Here is an 18904-nt window from a genome sequence, read left to right as displayed (position 1 = left end):
AAAACATGAGATTCCTTTTTAAAATTGCCAAAAATAAAAAAGGGCGGGTTAACGGGTTATGCAGATCAAGCCAATACAGGCTGACTGGATTAAAAGATTAACCTGCCCCGCCTAAATAAGACGAGCTAGCGGGTTCAAAAGATTGACCCACCGTCTCATCTAAATGAGGTGGGATGACAAGTCGACCTAGCTCACTTTGTCATCCCTACCATAAGATACATAACATTGTAGCAATAGAAGCAAGTGAGAATTTGGGAGAAAAATCTTAACAAGAGTTGTGATTTAAAATAGTTCTCCAAGCATATAAAACAAACATCATTGTTAAGAAATTCCCATAAACAACATGTATTTGTCTTGATTTCATTGTAAGATGCATTTTTCATGTGCGTTGTTGCCAAGGTGACTAATTCCTTCACTTATGTTGGTGCTCATGATCTCTTCCCTTTATCTGTGGGAAGAATTCTAGTGTGTTGATTGCGTATACTAAATCCAAGGACCACTGTAAGGAATTTTGGCTAACATAGACAAACTCCTTTAAAGCAAGTTAGTTTGCAAAATTGTAATATGATAGAAGTATTGTTAGGCATATAGGTATGGGTATTATTTTGCATACATCCTAATCTCAGTACAAAAAGTTATCTTTATGGAACGTGTTACACTACTTTGAGCACAAGTTCTAGTATAGATTTTTCATAGTTACATATCATATACTATATCAAACATGATTATATAGTATATTGTCTATCACTATTTCCCTTTTTAGGTTATCTTTTAATGACAAGAATGTTGAGTCAAAGGTATTGTTTTTGCCTTCTAAAATTGATTATGCATCTTGAAGTCTTTCTTATACTTAAATTAATCTTGAAAATATAAACATTAAAGAGTTTTTCATACCAGTTGTGTTTCCAAAACCTTATTTGTGTCCTTGAATCTACGTATCTATTTTCCTCAAATCACCACCTTTTTCACCCTCCTAACATACCATGTGTAGATCCCTCCACCATCATGATTCATACCTATTATTACTTTTATTGTTTATGTTCCTCCAAAATCCATTATTGGATTTTAAGATGTCTTTCCATAGGCCCTACTTTTCCATACTTGACCTCTACTTCCATTTGGCTAGTAAGGCTATATTAAGTAACTTTATGTCTTTAACTTCTAGCTCACCCCCTCATTTTCCTTGATATTATATTTTTGCCCATCTAACTTAAGCTATTTTTCTCCTTTCATGACCCCATCCCCATAAAAAAAAATATTTTGGATCCTTGTAATTCCAAGAGTAATAGTTGACGGTGTCTTATAATTGAGAGGTAATAAAGAGGTAGAAAAGTTATAATCGATTTTATTAGGCAGACTCTCCCAGCAAAAGATAGGCATCTTCCTTTCCATATCTTGCTAGGGACAATTTGTCATGATTTATTTTTTCAAGGATTTCTCCCACAAGTAAACCTAGATATGTAAAAGGTAGATTCATAATGCTAGAGTTCTGGACTTCTGAGAACCTATGCAAACATTGCTCTTGTATTACCAACCTTTACTTTTAAGAAAGATATTTTGAAGCATCTTAAAATGCCTTTTATGACGAGGATATTTTGCAAATTAGATTCACATATAAACAAGATATCATTAACAAATTGCAACATATAAACTATTATACCCTCCTACCTTCAAAGAATTTGTTTCTTAGTAGCCTCATTTACTATTCGAGACAATCATTCTCCTACTATTAAAAATAAAAACGGAGTCATAAGATCTCATTGTCTTAAACCTTTTGGTGGTTTAAACTCTTGAATGGAGCTTCAATTTACCAAAACTAAAATAGATGATAATTATAAACACGCACTCATCCATTTAATCCACCTCCAACAGAAGTACAGTCTTTCCATCATGTACCAAAAGAAATTTAATCTTACTGAGTCATATACATTTTCATAATCTACCTTTACCACTATATAACTCATTTTTTCCTTCATCCTTGACAACTACAATGCTATCCATTAAACATTTCCCCTTTATAAATGTTGATTGAGAGCCATCATTAGAAGGACTTGTTTTAGTCAATTTGCTAGAAATTTTGACTCAATTTTATACACATAGCCTACTAGTGAGATGAGTATAAATTCCTATAAACTAATTGGGTTTTCTACCTTAGGGTAAGTGTTATAAATTATGTGTAGCATCCCCTTGTAATATTTCCACTAAGGTAAAAATGTTGTACGACTTGTATGATTTTCACTTTGATTATGATCCAGAAATTTTTATATGAATCCAAACTTATACCCATTTGTTCTGAGACTTTTATTACTATCACATTGGCATATTGCATCCTTTATTTTATGCTCGACGAAGCCACTAATCAACATTTTGATATAGATTTTATCTTGTCCATTGACTCCTAAAGCAACCTAGTTTAAAAAAAGATTAATTGGCACATTAGGGTGGGTTTGTGTAGAGGCATATGCATTTGAAGTGAGTCGTTATTAGTTACAACTGCATTAAATTAACCATGTACATAAGGAGTTACAAATATTCTCTTGCAAATGAAATTGTCAAACTCCATGAATTTACTGGTTAGATGCTAATAAATACATTATTAACTCGGTTGGTTGTCAAGATTCAGGTTTATACATTTTAGCTATTTTTTCAACACAGATTTTGAATGAGTGCAGTGCCAACATTGAGGTTAAAAATTTGGGCTAAAAATTTTATACAGCTACAGGTTCAATTCTAGTGTGAAACGAGAGGACAAAGATAAGGGCTATCCTGAATAGCTATTATGTCTTTGATGGGGGCAGGGAGAGAGGTAAGAATGTGGGGGCATTAGAAGGATAAGTCTGTAATTATTATTATTATTTTTTTAAAATGGTATATATGAAAACATTGGGGTGTCCCAATCCTTTTAAAAAATTATCTATAAAAAAAAATGAAATTATACCTTTCATCTAATCTGGTCATGATTATACAACATTAACCTGCTCTGATCACTTAAATTCTAAGTATGGACAGGAAAAAATTTATGATTATATTGATATCTTAAAATTTAAATATTACATTATACAATAATGTCGTGCATCTTATCCTAAATAACATTAAATATGTATAAAGATTGAAATAATCCTCAAGTATTTAGTTTTATTTTATTAATTTTTTTTGATAAAAAATAAATTATGCAGTGTTCAAACCTAGTCCCACCTACTAACTTGGCTTTCCAAACTTTAACTTGGCTTTTCAAACTTTGTCCTGAATAATATGTATAAACATATTGTCTCTTCTTACTACTTACTACCTGCATAAAACACTCATCATTACACACTTTTGTTCCCTATCATTCAATACAATAGTTTATAGCAGCATTTGTGAAACAATTTTTAGTTGTATAACATGACTTAGTTTCCCCACTTTTTATTTTTACTTTTTTATCGGCACTTTGTTTCCCCACTAACTCTATTCTGATTGTAATTTCAACATAACCATGTTGTAAGCTCAACAGTAGCCCACCATTTACACAGAATCCAAAGTACAACAAAATCAGATATATCTTCCCTAAACTCTAACAACACTTCGTAATAAAATGATTTAGATATACGTCAAAGAACATCAAAATCTCATAGATATATATGATGCATATTATTGTGATTTTGTTATCTAAACATTCATTCCCAGAATTTTGGTCATGTCTATCTTCAATCCATGGCACTAGTCATAAAACCAGGACTAGATAAAGTTGTACAGTCTATATTATAACTTTATATTTTCTCTAAATGATATGATCTTTCGCTACAAATCCACAATAAGTTTGTAACTATAACTATAAACCTACCCATGTGTATAGCACCAGAGCATAGAGGAATGGCGTGGCAGATTTTGCTAGTATTAATATCAAGGAAAGACCAAGAACAGATCTGGGCACAAGTTGTAAGCCATTGCTGCTGCCACAATCTGTCCTAGGTACAAAGGCATCAGTCTCTAGCTGTTTTATGCATAATTTTGCTGCATAATTGCTGCATAATTGTGGAGCCTAGGCATTGTTTGGTTCTGTTATGTCCAGCACTTACTTGTAGTGCAAAGTCCGATTGGTAGAAGATTGTCAAGCTGGAATCTGTGTTTTCAAACCTATCAGTTTTGGCCTAGCTTTTTAGGTGTAGCTTTGTACCATTTGTTTTGTAGGGTGGTGGTAGAGCCTATAGAGGCTGGGAGTGAAGAACCACAGCACGCTGTAACTTAAGATTTTTTGTGTTATGTTAAAGACGAAGAAGCCTAGATTTTGTGTTTTCTGAATTTTTTTTTACTGGGATATTTCTGAAATGTCTGTTTTAATTCATTAAGTTATTGTTGATAAAAAAACTCTACTGTTGTCACCTGAAGTCAAAGCTATAATTTTTTATAATATAAATACTGAAGCTATTTCTCACTAGTAGTATTGGATATGTTGATCGGTTATTGAGAAAAATGGTTGTGAAGTACCTTAATTCTTTGCACTTATAATGTATCCCTAACATACCTACATGGACAGGTGCATGTCTTTTTGTCATATATAATGATCAGAATAGAGATTACATGTGAGATTGTCTGATAGGAATCACCACATATTCAACATTTTAAAATTTAAAATTTTATTGAGAAAGAAAATGATGGTGCTCATCAGTTTGTAGTTGAAATGATGCAAAATTAGAGCACATATACATGGATTTTGAAGTTACTTGCCGACAAGACTTTTTATTCTTAATAAGTAGATTTTGGATTGTTGAACAAAGAAACTGCAACAGGAGCACAAAGCTATAGTGTTCCTCCCCCAACTCATAGGAAATCCCGACTCCTTGGTTTCATGTTATGAACAGTTTGTCCATATTTTCTTCATTCAATAACAAAAGAAGACTAGTATTCAACGTGAAAGTACACATTTACAAATAGTAATGGAGTTGTGTGGCATTTACGACACATATAAAACACTTCTGGCCACAGACTAACCATATTTTTCATTTTTTTCAATTTCTCATTTTTTTTATCATTTTAAACGTCCCTACATATAAAAAATATCACAATGATTAGATAGATAGATACTGTAAATATTGTTACTCTTCTATAATATTCTGTCATCTTATTCAGAATTTGTAGGTTTTACATTAATTTCATATCTTATATGGCGATATAGTAAGAACAACTTGGACAGTTTCATCTTGAAGAGTTTATTTTCTTGATTCTAGAAAAAAAAGATGCATATGTAGAAATGCTTGGAAAAACACCATTCTTAAATATTTGGTCAAATGGGTAGATTCACAAAGGGATGTTGCGCAATTCAATTTATTCTAGGGCTTAAACTATTTTTAACTGCTGCACTGGGATTTTTGGCAATAAGTAAAATGAATTAAAAGGGACTTCAAGGATGTTCCTATGCTTATACAAGAACTAAAAATCTTCTTCAATAATACCTAATCTTAAGATTCCAGCACCTCATTATAATCATCTATAAAAGTGCTGCTCTGTTATTTACATTATTAGGTTATTCACATATTATTGTTCTATTATCAGTCTTAATCCTATAAGATTTTTCTATAATCGTACTTAAACAACTCTAATGATAAACTTACATTACATTATAGAGGCGGCAAATACTGAAATAAGAAAGAGAAGAGCACGTGATTATATGAGGGTACTGGCGGAGGAGGAAGAATGGGATACAACTCTCAATATTCGCTCTTTTCTTGGCTCGTCTTTTAGCTTAGTCACTAAACTAATGATTGCTGTGTCCTTCAGCACCTGCTACAGAGATTGTCATCGAAAGCAACTTTGTAAATGACAGAAAAATACCGTAAAACATGGAGTTATGGCAATGTCATTTGTCAGATTCGTATTTTGTTTTTTAAGCAACCAATGTATCTCTCAATTTTCTTGTTATGGTAGGAAAAAGAACTTATCATTTCTGACAAGGAGTTTAATTATTGATAGTTCCGGCAGTGAAGATCTTGTGGAAATTTCTGTGTTCTGCGCCACCTTGCTTTATAATGTGTCATGTTTCAGCGATGCAATAAGTAGTCTTTGGCCCTTAGCTCCTGTTCTTTCCATAAACCTTATCCTGCATGTTGCCAATTCATACGAACTGTATTAAAAATTGTGCCTTCCAGAACACCATCTTCAAAATCTATTCAATTTTTTTGAAATAAAAAGAAAAAATAACAGATATAAAGGGAGACCTAACCACATGGCTCCTACCAGGTAGGGTTTGGAAGGACAGGTGTAAGCAAACATAGGCTTTGTTTCTATTACAAAATGTTGATGAAAGAATGAATCGGAGTTGATATCTTTTCCTTTTAATTTTAATATTTAAATCTATTACTTTATTCAACTTATCAAAACCTCTTACACTATCACAACCCTAACAAATTCATGTTTTATGTCTTATTGAATTATTAAACTTGCAGTACAAGTTCCAGATATAATGTATTTTATTAAAATTCCCTCAGCATCTAAGCAATAGTCACATTAATTACACATCGATTTTGTTGCTCTAGTTTATTCATATTATCAATAGTATTAATTACTGATGTATCTTCTCATCTATATGTTAAGTATCAAATAATCGTTTTCTATTTTGTGAAGCTGTCATGATATTGATCCCATCTCATTAATTATTTTAGCATTTGTTTCCCCAAATTTAAACATATGACAAAAACTAATTATTATTAGAATATATCTATTTTAAATTGGCTATTTTTGAAGTTTTTATATCAATTTTAAAATCGATTAAAAAATGACACTGCAAAAAGAAATTATTTTTTATAATTGATGAGAAAATACTAATTGATTTAAAAGGAAACTTTTTAAATCGGGTTTCTCAAAATCCAATTTAAAAATGGCGTATTCTTTTAAAAATATTATTTTATACTGTATTCATTGTAATTATATATGTTTTAATTAAAGAAGTGCAACTATCCTAACAATATAAACAGAATTACACTCTAACATATCAAAGTTGAAACCTTTGCCACTCCAAAAGGCAAGGGATCTGAATCTGTTTTTACTCCAAGAATTCTGAATATATATTTTAATTATTCTTTCAGAATAAAACAAAGCTAGCAGCAACTAAAAAAGTATTAGACCAGATCATTTACTATTGTAACATACTATTTATTAAAAAGTAAATCTAAAGATACAGTATTCAAGTTTGTCTCCCCGAACATCAAAGCGAACCAATAAAAGAATTGTCCAACAGCTGTAATAAAGAGCTCCATAAGAACTGACATTAATGCAGCAACAAATGATCTCCACTGTATTCTTCTTTCTTCATCGTAATTAAAATGGAAATATTTGTCTTCTTTTATAAGGAAGCTTTTTATTAGCAAAATAGAATTTATAACAAGACTAGACCACTTGCAGTTGCAGCACATTAAATCCTCCATTAGCTCCCTTATTCCTATACTATTTATATTCGCACATCTATCTGACCATCGTGCAATTCTCAGCTCTCAGCAAAGGCTACTTTTTTTTTTTTATCAAAAATAAATAAATAAAATTAAATGGGATTTTGATCATGATTCGATTATTTTTTTTATTTTTTATTTTTTTTCATTTTGGATACTGGTTCGATGGTTTGTTTGATTTGTGTATGAGAATTATTGACTTTGCTTATTTACATCTTTTCCAAATTTTCAAATCCCTTGTCTTTTGTTATACACACTGTCACTAACACTTCAAATTAATAGTTCGGATGTAAAGCCACAGTTAACTATTAAATATATCCACTTGCAATCTAAGAAAGCAAATTTTCCAATTTTATATTATTTCGTCTTTGTACTTTCCTACTCTGAAACAAAATAAACTTTATTACGACTTTTCTTGGCAATTTTAATGCATATTTACTATTAATAACTAAATAATATACTAAGTAATTATGTATGAATGTCAAAATTTAAACACAAGTCGGTGATTTTTTAGCCAAATCACAAATAAACGTAAATTTTCATGATACAAAAGACGAGCTTGTTTGATTAATAGTTTTCCTTTATCTAAAATTTAAGGTGTGTAAAGTGGAAAACAAAAATCTAGTGCTCACTTTTGACTTCACATATCTTCATTATAAAAGGGGTAAATACCTTCATCAACCAATTTTAAGTTTTTAAAACAAGAACATGATAGACAAATATCAATTTGTTTGGAATTTCCAAAACTAGAACACGTTTTCAAAATCCTTCTGTTTTAACGGTGACAGTTTTGCAAATGAGTCATTTCATTGATTAAAGATTAAAAATAAATTTCTAAACCCAGAGAACTCGTAAGCCCCAACCATATTCTTCCACAGTATAATTGCACACCCTTCCTTTTCTGAATGTAATTAATTGAACACAAGAACCACCCTATTCCTTGTCTGGTGAGTCACTGTTTTTCACCCAACAATGTCTAGAGTGGAGCACCACAAGAACCAGTAGTAATTGGCAAAGCACCCTTACCCAGGCGTCGTTGGACGGTGCCCCAAGCCCTGGTCATCATTCCTCCTCGTCAACGAGTCCCATAGCTATATCGATTTATTTAATAAAAGAAAAAGATACCATCATGATAGTGGTATGGTGTAATTTCATAACATATTGATATAAAATAAAATCCATATAATCGTTCATCAGACAAGCCCAGGATTGTCAGCGAATAAGCACAGCAACATGGCAGTAGGTAGTAATGGCTTGCCCAAATTACAGTTGGAGTCTTGGGAATAAACGACAAACCAAAAGCACTCAATTATTTGAACATAATGATATGAATATGAACCATTTGGAATGTTACCCGTCCTGACACGATTAGTCGTCATCTTTCTTTTTTCTGCTGCCACGTATAGAGCTCTTCAGTAAGGATTCTCAACACGTTAACCAAGCCTGCAAAAGGTCCCATAGGCTGAGCTCAATAGTGCTTCCACAAGCGATTCCTGAAACTAAAATCCATTTTCTGCTACAGGATATAGAGCAGAGAAAAAAACCATCTCAGTATATCTTTCCACTCTTAACGAAGTACAATAATATATAACTATGAAAGGTTTTCCAGAATAACATGAAGAGGCTTCGGTATCACGGTTTTGATGAATGACCACCATCTATCTTCAACATCAGCTTTTACAAGGCAGCATGCCCTGCAAACCTTCTGCACCACCAAATCGTCCAAATTCACTTTGTTTCACATCTCCGAATGGCAGCGACTGAAATAGTGGAAATTACACAATACAACTCTTTAATTCAGTGGAAATTATAATTATAAATTATATGTAACCTAGGTTAAGTAGGGAATATATCCTGGCCATTTGGCTAAAAGAACTGCATAATTACAAGCCAAAAAACCAAAAAAATAATTAAACTCTACTTATACAACATTCATAAATATTGTTGGTTACTAGAAGTTCCTTTCAAATAGGCATTTTGAGGCAAAGTAGACAGTAAATTAAAAGCATAGATCATATCACTCTTACTAATGTCCTTTAGGGTCAAACGCCTTCTAAGAAATGACGATAAAATAATAAAATAAATTTTACCTAACACATGTATGTTGCACCAAAATCATTAATAGCAGCAATCCCACAATGTATCTGGGAAGCTTTCTCTCTAGCACGGCTCTGACTGCATGGGAAAACAGCACATCACAGCCCAAATTTTGAATCCTTTGCAAGCCTCTTCATCGGAGCTAAATTTCATAACTAGCATGATTGATCCAAATGCCTGGAAGTCATTGAAATACACTGATGAATTAAGTAGGCAGCTTTTGAAGCATACAAAATTCAGAGAAAGATATTCTTGAATATAAATGCATAGTTGCATTACATATATGACATGAGACACAATTATCCATATCTAAAAATCTCCAATGCCTTCTAGTCAAGATATGAACAATTTCTTCTATAATTAAAATGCAACATAGATGGCTTACGTAACACATAACAACAACCACAGAAAAAATTATTATGGCAGAGAACACCAAGTTTTCTACCTCTTCCTGCATTAATCTCGCTGAGTGATTCACATTTACAATCACCGTAGGGGGGAAATATTGATCAACTGCACCTTCACCTATATGTCCAAAACTTCCTCGTGCAATGATTTCAGCTCCTTTGTTTATAAGGCCTTCAAGCTTTTCTCAGAATGCGCATACATACATAAAGCTCCCATATCGTACTTTCCAGCAAGTGGTGGGCCCTGCAAGAAATCATTAACTGAAAAGCTTTAGGAAAGGAACTTCTTAATACTAAATAGTTATGAGGGAGACGTCTATTCTCCAATAATAAGTGAAAAAGGTTCTTGATAGTACAGTTGCAACTGTGAATTTGGGCAATCACCCACATATAAACTCTAACCAAATCCTAGAATAAACTTCTTTTTTATTGAATGAGCAAATAGATGGGTTGAAAAAGTCTCAAATCCAAAGCCTCTACTCAAAGGGGTTTGGGTTAGCTTAAAGAAAATTTAACTCACTACACCATTAAAATAAAACTTTAATTAACTCTTAAATACTTTTTAGAATACAAGTCTTTAAAATGTTTTAAATTGTAAATTGACTTCTAATATTTTATACTAATTATAAATTAATTTTTATTATTTACAATTTAATTATAAGGTTGAGGCCAACCCAACTTGTATTAACCCAACTCAACTTGTCTGGACACAACTCATCCCAACTTGACTTAGATTCAATTCGGTCTAATTCGACCTTGCATGAAATGAGTCCAACTTGAGAAGACATATCTTGACTTAGACCCAACCTGATATTGGTTCTACATAACTCAATCTGACTTCAACTTAGCCAACTCAGTTTGACCTTGGCTCGACCCGACCAACCATGACTTAAGCTCAATTGAATTTGACTAATCCTGACCTGGATTAGACTCAACCCAACCTAACATGAGTCTGCACGAGTTTGACCCATTGGTCCAATATTGAACTAGGTCATCCAACGCTTAGTTCAAGATGACCTTGGTCCAATCCAACCTAAATTGTATTAGACTCGACCCAACCCAACCTTGTATTACTTGGGTCCAATCTGAAAAGACCTTTCTAGACTAGGGCTGAACATGACTTGGGTTGAACCCAACTCACTCTAATTTGGGTCTGAGCTAACTTGGCTTGAGCTTGGTCCAGCTCCACTTGACCTAACTGCGCCGACTTAACTTTGGCCTGACCTGACATTGGCCAATGTGGGTCCAACCTAGGACCAACTCGACCTAATTTGGGTCCCACTTGAGTGAACCTTATCTCAGTTCAGCCTGACTTGGCTCAAATTGAACTCAGCCCAACTTGGACTTAGCTTGATGCGAGTCTGACCTAGCTTAGTCCTATTTGGACCCGACTTGACCCAACCTAACCTAGACCCAAACCCAGCTAGGCCTGACCTAAACTCGACCAAACTTAACTTAAGCAGTCCATCTCAACCAGCTTGACATGGTCCCGACCTAACCCTAACCTTACCCTATCTAGGTTTGATTTAGACCTGACTTGACTGGACTTAACCTATCTTGACATGGTTCTACCCTCACCTAACTTAACCTAGGCCCAACCTAACCATGCCCATACTAATTTGGATTTTAATTGATTAAATATTATTTGTGTATAAAGATTTGTTTAAGTATGTTCTTTTTAGTTTTCATTTTTAAATAAAAAAATTTACTTTAAAAATTGGTCCATGGGTTGACCCTAGTCCATGGGGCTTTTGTGGGTATTTTTTGTTCTATGGATTTTTTCTTATGTAGGTGTCTTGGTCTTGGGGACTTTTTTGACCCTGATCAATATGAATCGAGGTCAAACCCTATGGACTGGTCCATGTGTAAGTATAGCCGTTCCCAATTCTCAACTATAATGCAATATGTGGGCTTTATCTAAGTTCCTCACCCTTTTACCCCTTTCCCTATCTCCGAGTCATGAATCCGGATTCCTTAATCTTTATTTTGAGGAAAAACTTTTTTTTAATAACATTGGAGGATACCACAAGTAATTTGCTCACATCTTAAAGAATAAATTGAGTAAAATCTACCAATTTGTTAGTTGATCAGCAAATTAAATTAATTACATATCAATTTCAAGCGTTTAAAGATATAAAAATTCACATGTATCTGTTTCAAGAGAGATGACATACAAAACCAGTATTTTAGTAAGCATATAGTTTAACTCTGAAAAGCTTATTGTGGCTACTAAAAGGGAGGGAAATGAAAAAAAAAAGTAAAGGAAAAACTCAACATAAAAAGGGACAAGGTAAACATATCATGAATCATATTTTGGATTCTATTATCTGTTTCTGGTTGAGTTATTCTTGCTCTCTAAGATTGGGGTTTATCCCTATCTTTTTCTGTAACAAATGCTTAGTTCCTATCAAGGTCCCAGAATTTCATACATGACTAGAACAGATATAAAGACAAGCTGATTGATTGCTGAAATAGCAATTCTGTAACAATAAGTGCAAGCACATGTAGTTAAAAAAACTCATTGACTTAAAAAGAAAGATGCAGCAGTTACATTTTACCAATTATATGTTTAAAAGGAAACTTACAGCTGCAACAGATTTTATAATTTTGGTAACTTTACTGACAAAGGATGCATAAATGCTCCGGTGGACATAAAGTCGCTCAGCCCCAGCACAGTTCTATCCGCTTGACTGAAGAACAGCCCTGACAGCAATTTGAGCAACCTATATTCAGCAGATCAGCCATTTAAAACTATGGCATTCAAGACTGAACATTCCATGAAGTTGCAAGGTTAACATTTTCCAGCCAAGTTGGAAGAGATTAATACATTATCCACATCTACATCTTCACAAACAATAAATGAATCTTTTCCACGAAGCTCCAGGATAACTAACTGGTATAAGTTTCTCGGCAGCATTGCTCATTATCTGTAGCAAATTATCAGAGCACCTATTGAATTAAAAGGTGGATGTTATCCCGTGCATGCGTTCTACCTCAAAGACATCACTCTAAACTAGAGCTCTACAGCAACTTTGAAGTTACTTTCCTTTATTTCTAGCTACAGAATGGGCTTAAGCAGATTCAACAATGACTGTGTAGTCACTTGGATTTCTTTATTAAACATCTACCATGCTTAACTCATTCAGAAACTTATTTTGTAGAATTGGGAAAAAAAAATCATTATTACTATTATATAATACAATTTAGAAATGACTGCCAAATCATACCATCTTGCCGATCCCAGATGATCCAACAAAAATGACTTTGTCAACAGAAGATACCAGTGCTTCTCCTGTTTCAGCAAACCTGGTAAGAAAAGTTCTATTATCAATAGATGCATGTTACTGAAATCAAAGGGAAGAAGGAAGGGTACAAAATAAGGCTATACCTTGTCATCACCTCAACAAGGTCCTCAGGAGCTTCTATAGCAGCAAGGGCTGATTGGATGATTCGGAAGTAAAAGCATCCAGACCAACTTGCAAGTTCTGAAACCTACAAACAGAATCACATGGATTTCTGTTCAAATTGAAAACATAAATTTTATAGCAACTAATAAAAGCAGAGCAGGTATTAAACAATTTTAGAACAATTTCAGTTTTAATACAAGTTTGTCAATAAATGTACTGTAATCACTATCAAAGCATACCAGTCTACAACGTTATTCTTAAAAAGACGTAGGGCATTCATTCATGGAATAAACAATTTTAGAAGGGTAGATAGCAGATATTATGTCATTTTATACCTTAATCACAATGCCATTTCCAGAAACACTGCTGTACATAGGGTTAAAAATATTTTGGAAAGGATAGTTCCACGACACAGTGGCACCGATAACACCAAGGGGATGTTATTCTACTCTGGCTCTCTTATGAAACATCGCTCTTCCAGAAGATCTGTAAGTTTTTTTATTTATCACAAAACAAAAAAACTAGTCATGAAAATGCATTAAAAAAATCTGTAATTTAAAGAGTAATACCTCTTTTCCTAAAATAATCAGTGGAAAATTATAAAACTGTACAATTTCAGGACAATAACCTATAAGAACATTAAGAAAACCTGAGAAAGATAATCTACCACAGGTACTTTAAGAAGGGAGAAAGTGTCAATTGCTGAAGAAAAAGATATGCATAGATCTACTAGTTTTTAGGCCCAAACTGAAGAAAGAGAGAGAGAAGATTGAGACAGACACCGGTACTCAGGCTTTAGGCATTGCTCACCCTATAACAGTTAAAGATATTTGTTATTCTGTTTTATGTAGATATTTGTTATTCTGTCTATTGCATAGGTTGCACTCTTTTGCATGTTTTTGTATTTTCAATTGCTGTAAGGCTATTAAATAACTAATCCTTCCATTCAATAAAATCATTCTCTTCATTTATTTTCTCTGTTTTACTTTAAAACAGTATCCTTTACAAAAACAGCAACCAATTTTTCTATTTTTCTCATACGTTGTCATTATTTCTCCAAAAAGAGGCATCTTCCATTGTCTTCCCAGTATCACGTGAAGATTTCTGGTTAAAGCGCACGAATTAAAATATAGTCATGAAAGTTATTAATATTCTTAAGCAATAAGTATAATTCATATATATTTTAGAATAATGAATAAAACCATGTGATAGCTAGAACCAAAAGACACTAGGATGGTTCCTAGAATATCCACATCGTGTTAGTTAAAAAATTACTAACACTTAAATCTTCTTTCAATGACCATGAAGAAGAACTGCACTTACTCGCATATATTGTTTGATGTTTAATTATATACTTCAAAAGTATACACAAAAACTGGCGCCTTTGCTTGAAGCTCGTCTTTGCCCGCATTTTGTGAGCCATCCGTACTTTCTCTACTTGCTCCCTTACCTATTCATACATGCATCACACTTATAGTTAATTCTTGCCATACTTTTAGTCATGAACCTAGTCAAATTGACAACCAAAATTTTATAAACATTTTGCAATAACTTGTTATTGTGAATTGAATATCTTCTTTGTGGCTTTGTAAGTGTTCTTAGGGATAACATCTAAGCCAAGTGGCTTTTCAGTTTGCACTCAAGTTATTTCATCCTATTCTTCATTCAACAGTCACATGTCAGAACTTCAGCTAAAGTTACAAGCTAAACCCTACAATGTAAAATACATAGATTCTAGACAACATATATGAAGCTAAAATGCAAAAAGAAAAACAGGAGAACAGAGAAGTAAAAGTGAAGGGCAAAACAGATGAACAGAAAAATGGAAGTGGAGCTCTTGGAACTGAAGCTAAGTACAGAGAACTAGATAAACCACTCAAACAAGTTTCAGCAGATAAGGATGAATAGCAAAGGCTTAGACTGCACGTTAGGACGAAGAACAAAGATTCACGGACTGGAAGATTGAAGTTGAAAGTGTTTAGTTGAGTTGGGTCAGAGGACAATGAATTCAGATTTGGTATAAAATCATCGACTTATGTCTCAGGTTACTAACCTGTCAGCATTGCAGGTGCCTAACTCATTGAAGCACACCAATTCCAGTATTTTTACAAGTTTACACAGTGATCCCATGAAATTGCTCAGAAAAGATCTTCAGAATGCAAGGGATCGGAAGGTAGCATTAGATTTGAAAGTCGTAGGATTGTCTGGTTCAATTCTGACTAGCTTGTGTGCATGTGTGTGAGAGCATGTAACTAACTCACTTTTTTTTTCAATCAAAGAAATAAATTATTGACTAAAGGATCAAGCTGAAGCAGCTAAAAATCTAGGATTCGGCCAATAGAAGGAATCAGCTTCTAAAAATTTACATGCCCGAGCATGAGTCAAGCCCTTTGGCATTGCACTACGTTTGTGCGAGGTTAGGCTTGACTCGGCTTACTTCCACCTATAACTGTCACTCTACCCTGGCATGTAATGGGTGATGTAAAGAGGGGAGGATGGATGTCTGAAGAAATGGAGGATGTGGGTGGTGGTGGTGGTTTGTTTGGACAAGTGGATGTGTGAAAAAAAAGGGAGAAAGAAGGAGATGAGGGAGGGGCTGAACTTATGTGAAGAAATATGCAAAAATGTAATATACACATTCTCGATTATGTTGCTAAAAATTGAGAGGGTCTCTTTTTATTATAATAATAAATAACTAAAAAATATTATTAATATTAATAATTAATAAATCATTGATAACAAAGAATTTTTTTTAAACCCATTTTTCTTTCCACTTACTTCTTATCTTTTTCCTTTCCTTTCCCTCTATTTCTGTCCTCTCTGCCAAGTACAGGCTTAACAAACATTCATATGCAGGAAAAATAATACACAGAGGAAAACCAAAGGTTGTCAACGGCGGGAAGAAGGAATTTTCATGTTTAAGATCAATAACCAAACCATACACCTTAAATGGAATTCCGTTGAATTTGATTTCATCATAGACAGGTATGCAAAATGCCAAAAATGAAACTTTAACATACAAGTTTAGCTAGAAGCTAATGCCATGTCAACTTCAGCACGATGAGCATATTTCTGATATAATTAGTTTATCATCATACCTCATAGACTACTCCAACTTTTCTTAAGCCACAGAAAATTCCAACATTCTTATTCCTGGATATAAAAATTTCTAAACAGAAAATACCGAAAGAAAAACAATTAAGAAAAAAATGTTGGTTAAACTAGTTACTAAAACCATGCATAAAACTATCAGTTCCTTGTCAGCATAGGCTCACAAACCTCATCGAGCGTCAACGCAGGAACATAGCCCAAATATTTCATGGTAGCAGGCTCTTAGCATTGAAATTTGTCGTTCCCCTTGGAGGCACCTGATTAGGAATCAATCATCAATGACATCGAATCAGCCATATACATATTCTTCACAACACAAAAAGGCCAAATTACAAACCTCTAATTCCAATAAATAATATTCAAAGTGCCACGTCGGAAAGAAGCTAATTCCTACATCCATAGATTATGAAGACAACTTTTTGGTCTGGAAACAGCAAATACTTGCGACGATTGGTGGCCTCAAACTTCTCAGATTTCTTGATGGTTCCACTGTTCCTCCACGCTTCCTTTCTTCTGCTGACAGTACTTCTTCTACACCTAATCCTCAGTTTCTTCATTACGATCAGCGGGACCAGTTAATCGTAGCATGGCTGCTTGCTTCGCAGATCTTCAACAAGATGGTGGATTTAGACACTGCCTCTGAAATCTGGAGTCGTCTTCATACATATTATGCCTCTCATACGCTGTATGCCTCTCATACGCGTGTCAAGATCAAGAAACTTGTCTTCAACTTAAAACTCTAAAGAATAATCTTCTCGATATCAAGACTGTGAACACATCGAATCTATCCCTTTTGTCACTTCCGTCACCTCGCGTACTGATCTTTATTTCCGTTTATTCTTTTTCCGACGTTCGTCCTAAATTTATGGCTGTACCTAAGTCTAAGGGGATATTAGTGCATGCTGTTAGTTTTTTTTGTTAGAAGCCTGGGTGGTTTTCTTTTTATGTATATATTCACTTTTACACAGTATATGAAATATTTTCCATCTCTCTTGCTTTCACAACAATACACCCATGCATTTTCAATTAATCTGAATTCGAAATTACACCTATCACACACAAAACGCGAAAGCATACAAATCGATATAAAGAAAACCATATCCAGCAATTTGAAAAAATAAAATTGTAGATGCAGAAACACTCACATATATGAAGCCGCTCTCTTGCATTTGATTCCCATAATCCACTGTGATAATACTAGCAGTAGTAATAAAAAAAAATTAAAAAACAAATAACATTACATTCTCAGTGTGGCAACAAATTTACGTGCAATAGGAGTAAAAAAAGAGATTACCATCGGAGGAGTGGACATCAATGGAAGGAACCTTGGGAGAAATGAGAAAAAGAAAGAGAAAGAACTTGCAGATGACGAAAGTGAGTGCTAGAATGAGCAAGGGCCACCTAAACGCCATTGGAAGAACTTCAAAGCAGATTCAGAGAAAATGATTTGGCTAGGGTTTAGAGAAGCTTGGCAGAGTTTGGTTTGGTTTGTTGTTTTGAGAAGAATGGTTGGAGAAGTGAAGGAATGAGAAGGTTTAGCGGGTGATAAAGGAAACTATTTGGATCGTGTTGTTACCCGGGTAGTGTTGTACGCTTGTACTACACGGTAGTAGTCACATATAAACAACAAAAACTTCATCCTAGCTGGATTGCTGGATTACAATATAATTAAATTTTAATAACATACTAACAACGTATTCAATCATTCATTTAGATAATACAAGTTTATACAATATTAGGAAAGGCATTGTCTTGTTATTTTTTTTATAAATATATATATATATATATATGTGTGTGTATTATTTTTATTTTATATAATTTTCTTTATTATATCAAAATAGAATAATAAATATATTGTTTATTGTATATTGTTTTGAATCATATTGTAATAAAAATAAATTATATAAAATTAAATATTTTAAATAATTATATATTAGTTATGTATAGGATGTCAGCTTTTTTTTAATCTAGGTGGAATCATTATATGTTAATTTTGTTAATTGTGTTTTAATTTTTATATTGATATTTTTTTTACTGTAACTCAAATCGTTATCTTGCTTTCAATCCGTTCAAAAATAACTACGGATGTTGAGTGTGGTTCAAAAGTGATATGATAGTGGGGAAAATTATCCAACGGAAAAACTTTAGAAGCTTGTTTTTTAACCAAATGTTTAACCAAATGCATGAGTACATCTCGATGAGATAAAATATTTTAACTACATCCCTTTCTTTTAAGTACATCTCATTTATATCCACGTGCACTAAATAATAGACACTCACACTTTATTATTTTTTTGCTAAACCAAGAACACTCAAATTCCCTTTAGAGAATTATGAACCTATTCTTCTCGGTTTACCAGTTTTCCAAAACATTTCATACCAACCAAATTTACTTTATAATTAGTCAAGCCGTTTACATTGGTTACTTCTTACCACTTGCTCCAATGTACATATTATATTA

The 18904-nt window shown here is 33.4% G+C and overlaps 1 protein-coding gene across 1 annotated transcript; it reads right to left on the bottom strand.

The window, feature by feature from the left end:
• Positions 1-8554: 8554 nt before the first annotated feature.
• Positions 8555-17365, bottom strand: LOC137833014 (aldehyde dehydrogenase 22A1-like). Its single transcript, XM_068641411.1, has 10 exons — positions 16781-17365; positions 16612-16700; positions 14656-14782; positions 13668-13818; positions 13314-13417; positions 13153-13231; positions 12511-12852; positions 9964-10169; positions 9512-9695; positions 8555-9181 (listed from the first exon to the last, which is right to left on the bottom strand). Exons 4-7 carry the CDS (start codon positions 13704-13706, stop codon positions 12772-12774), a joined length of 303 nt encoding a protein of 100 aa, XP_068497512.1. The 5' UTR covers positions 13707-13818; positions 14656-14782; positions 16612-16700; positions 16781-17365; the 3' UTR covers positions 8555-9181; positions 9512-9695; positions 9964-10169; positions 12511-12771.
• Between the last annotated feature and the right edge of the window lie 1539 nt (positions 17366-18904).

Source organism: Phaseolus vulgaris, chromosome 6, assembly GCF_000499845.2.
Source record: "Phaseolus vulgaris cultivar G19833 chromosome 6, P. vulgaris v2.0, whole genome shotgun sequence".
Taxonomy (NCBI): domain Eukaryota; kingdom Viridiplantae; phylum Streptophyta; class Magnoliopsida; order Fabales; family Fabaceae; genus Phaseolus; species Phaseolus vulgaris.
This window is presented reverse-complemented; position numbering and strand designations above follow the sequence as displayed.

Coding starts and splice junctions, on each gene's coding strand:
- LOC137833014 (XM_068641411.1), bottom strand. CDS start 13,706: ATGTACAGCAGTGTTTCTGGAAATGGCATTGTGATTAAG. Junction 13,232..13,313: donor CTTGTTGAGGTGATGACAAG/GTATAGCCTTAT, acceptor TTTTCTTACCAG/GTTTGCTGAAACAGGAGAAG. Junction 12,853..13,152: donor CATCTGGGATCGGCAAGATG/GTATGATTTGGC, acceptor AATTTGCTACAG/ATAATGAGCAATGCTGCCGA.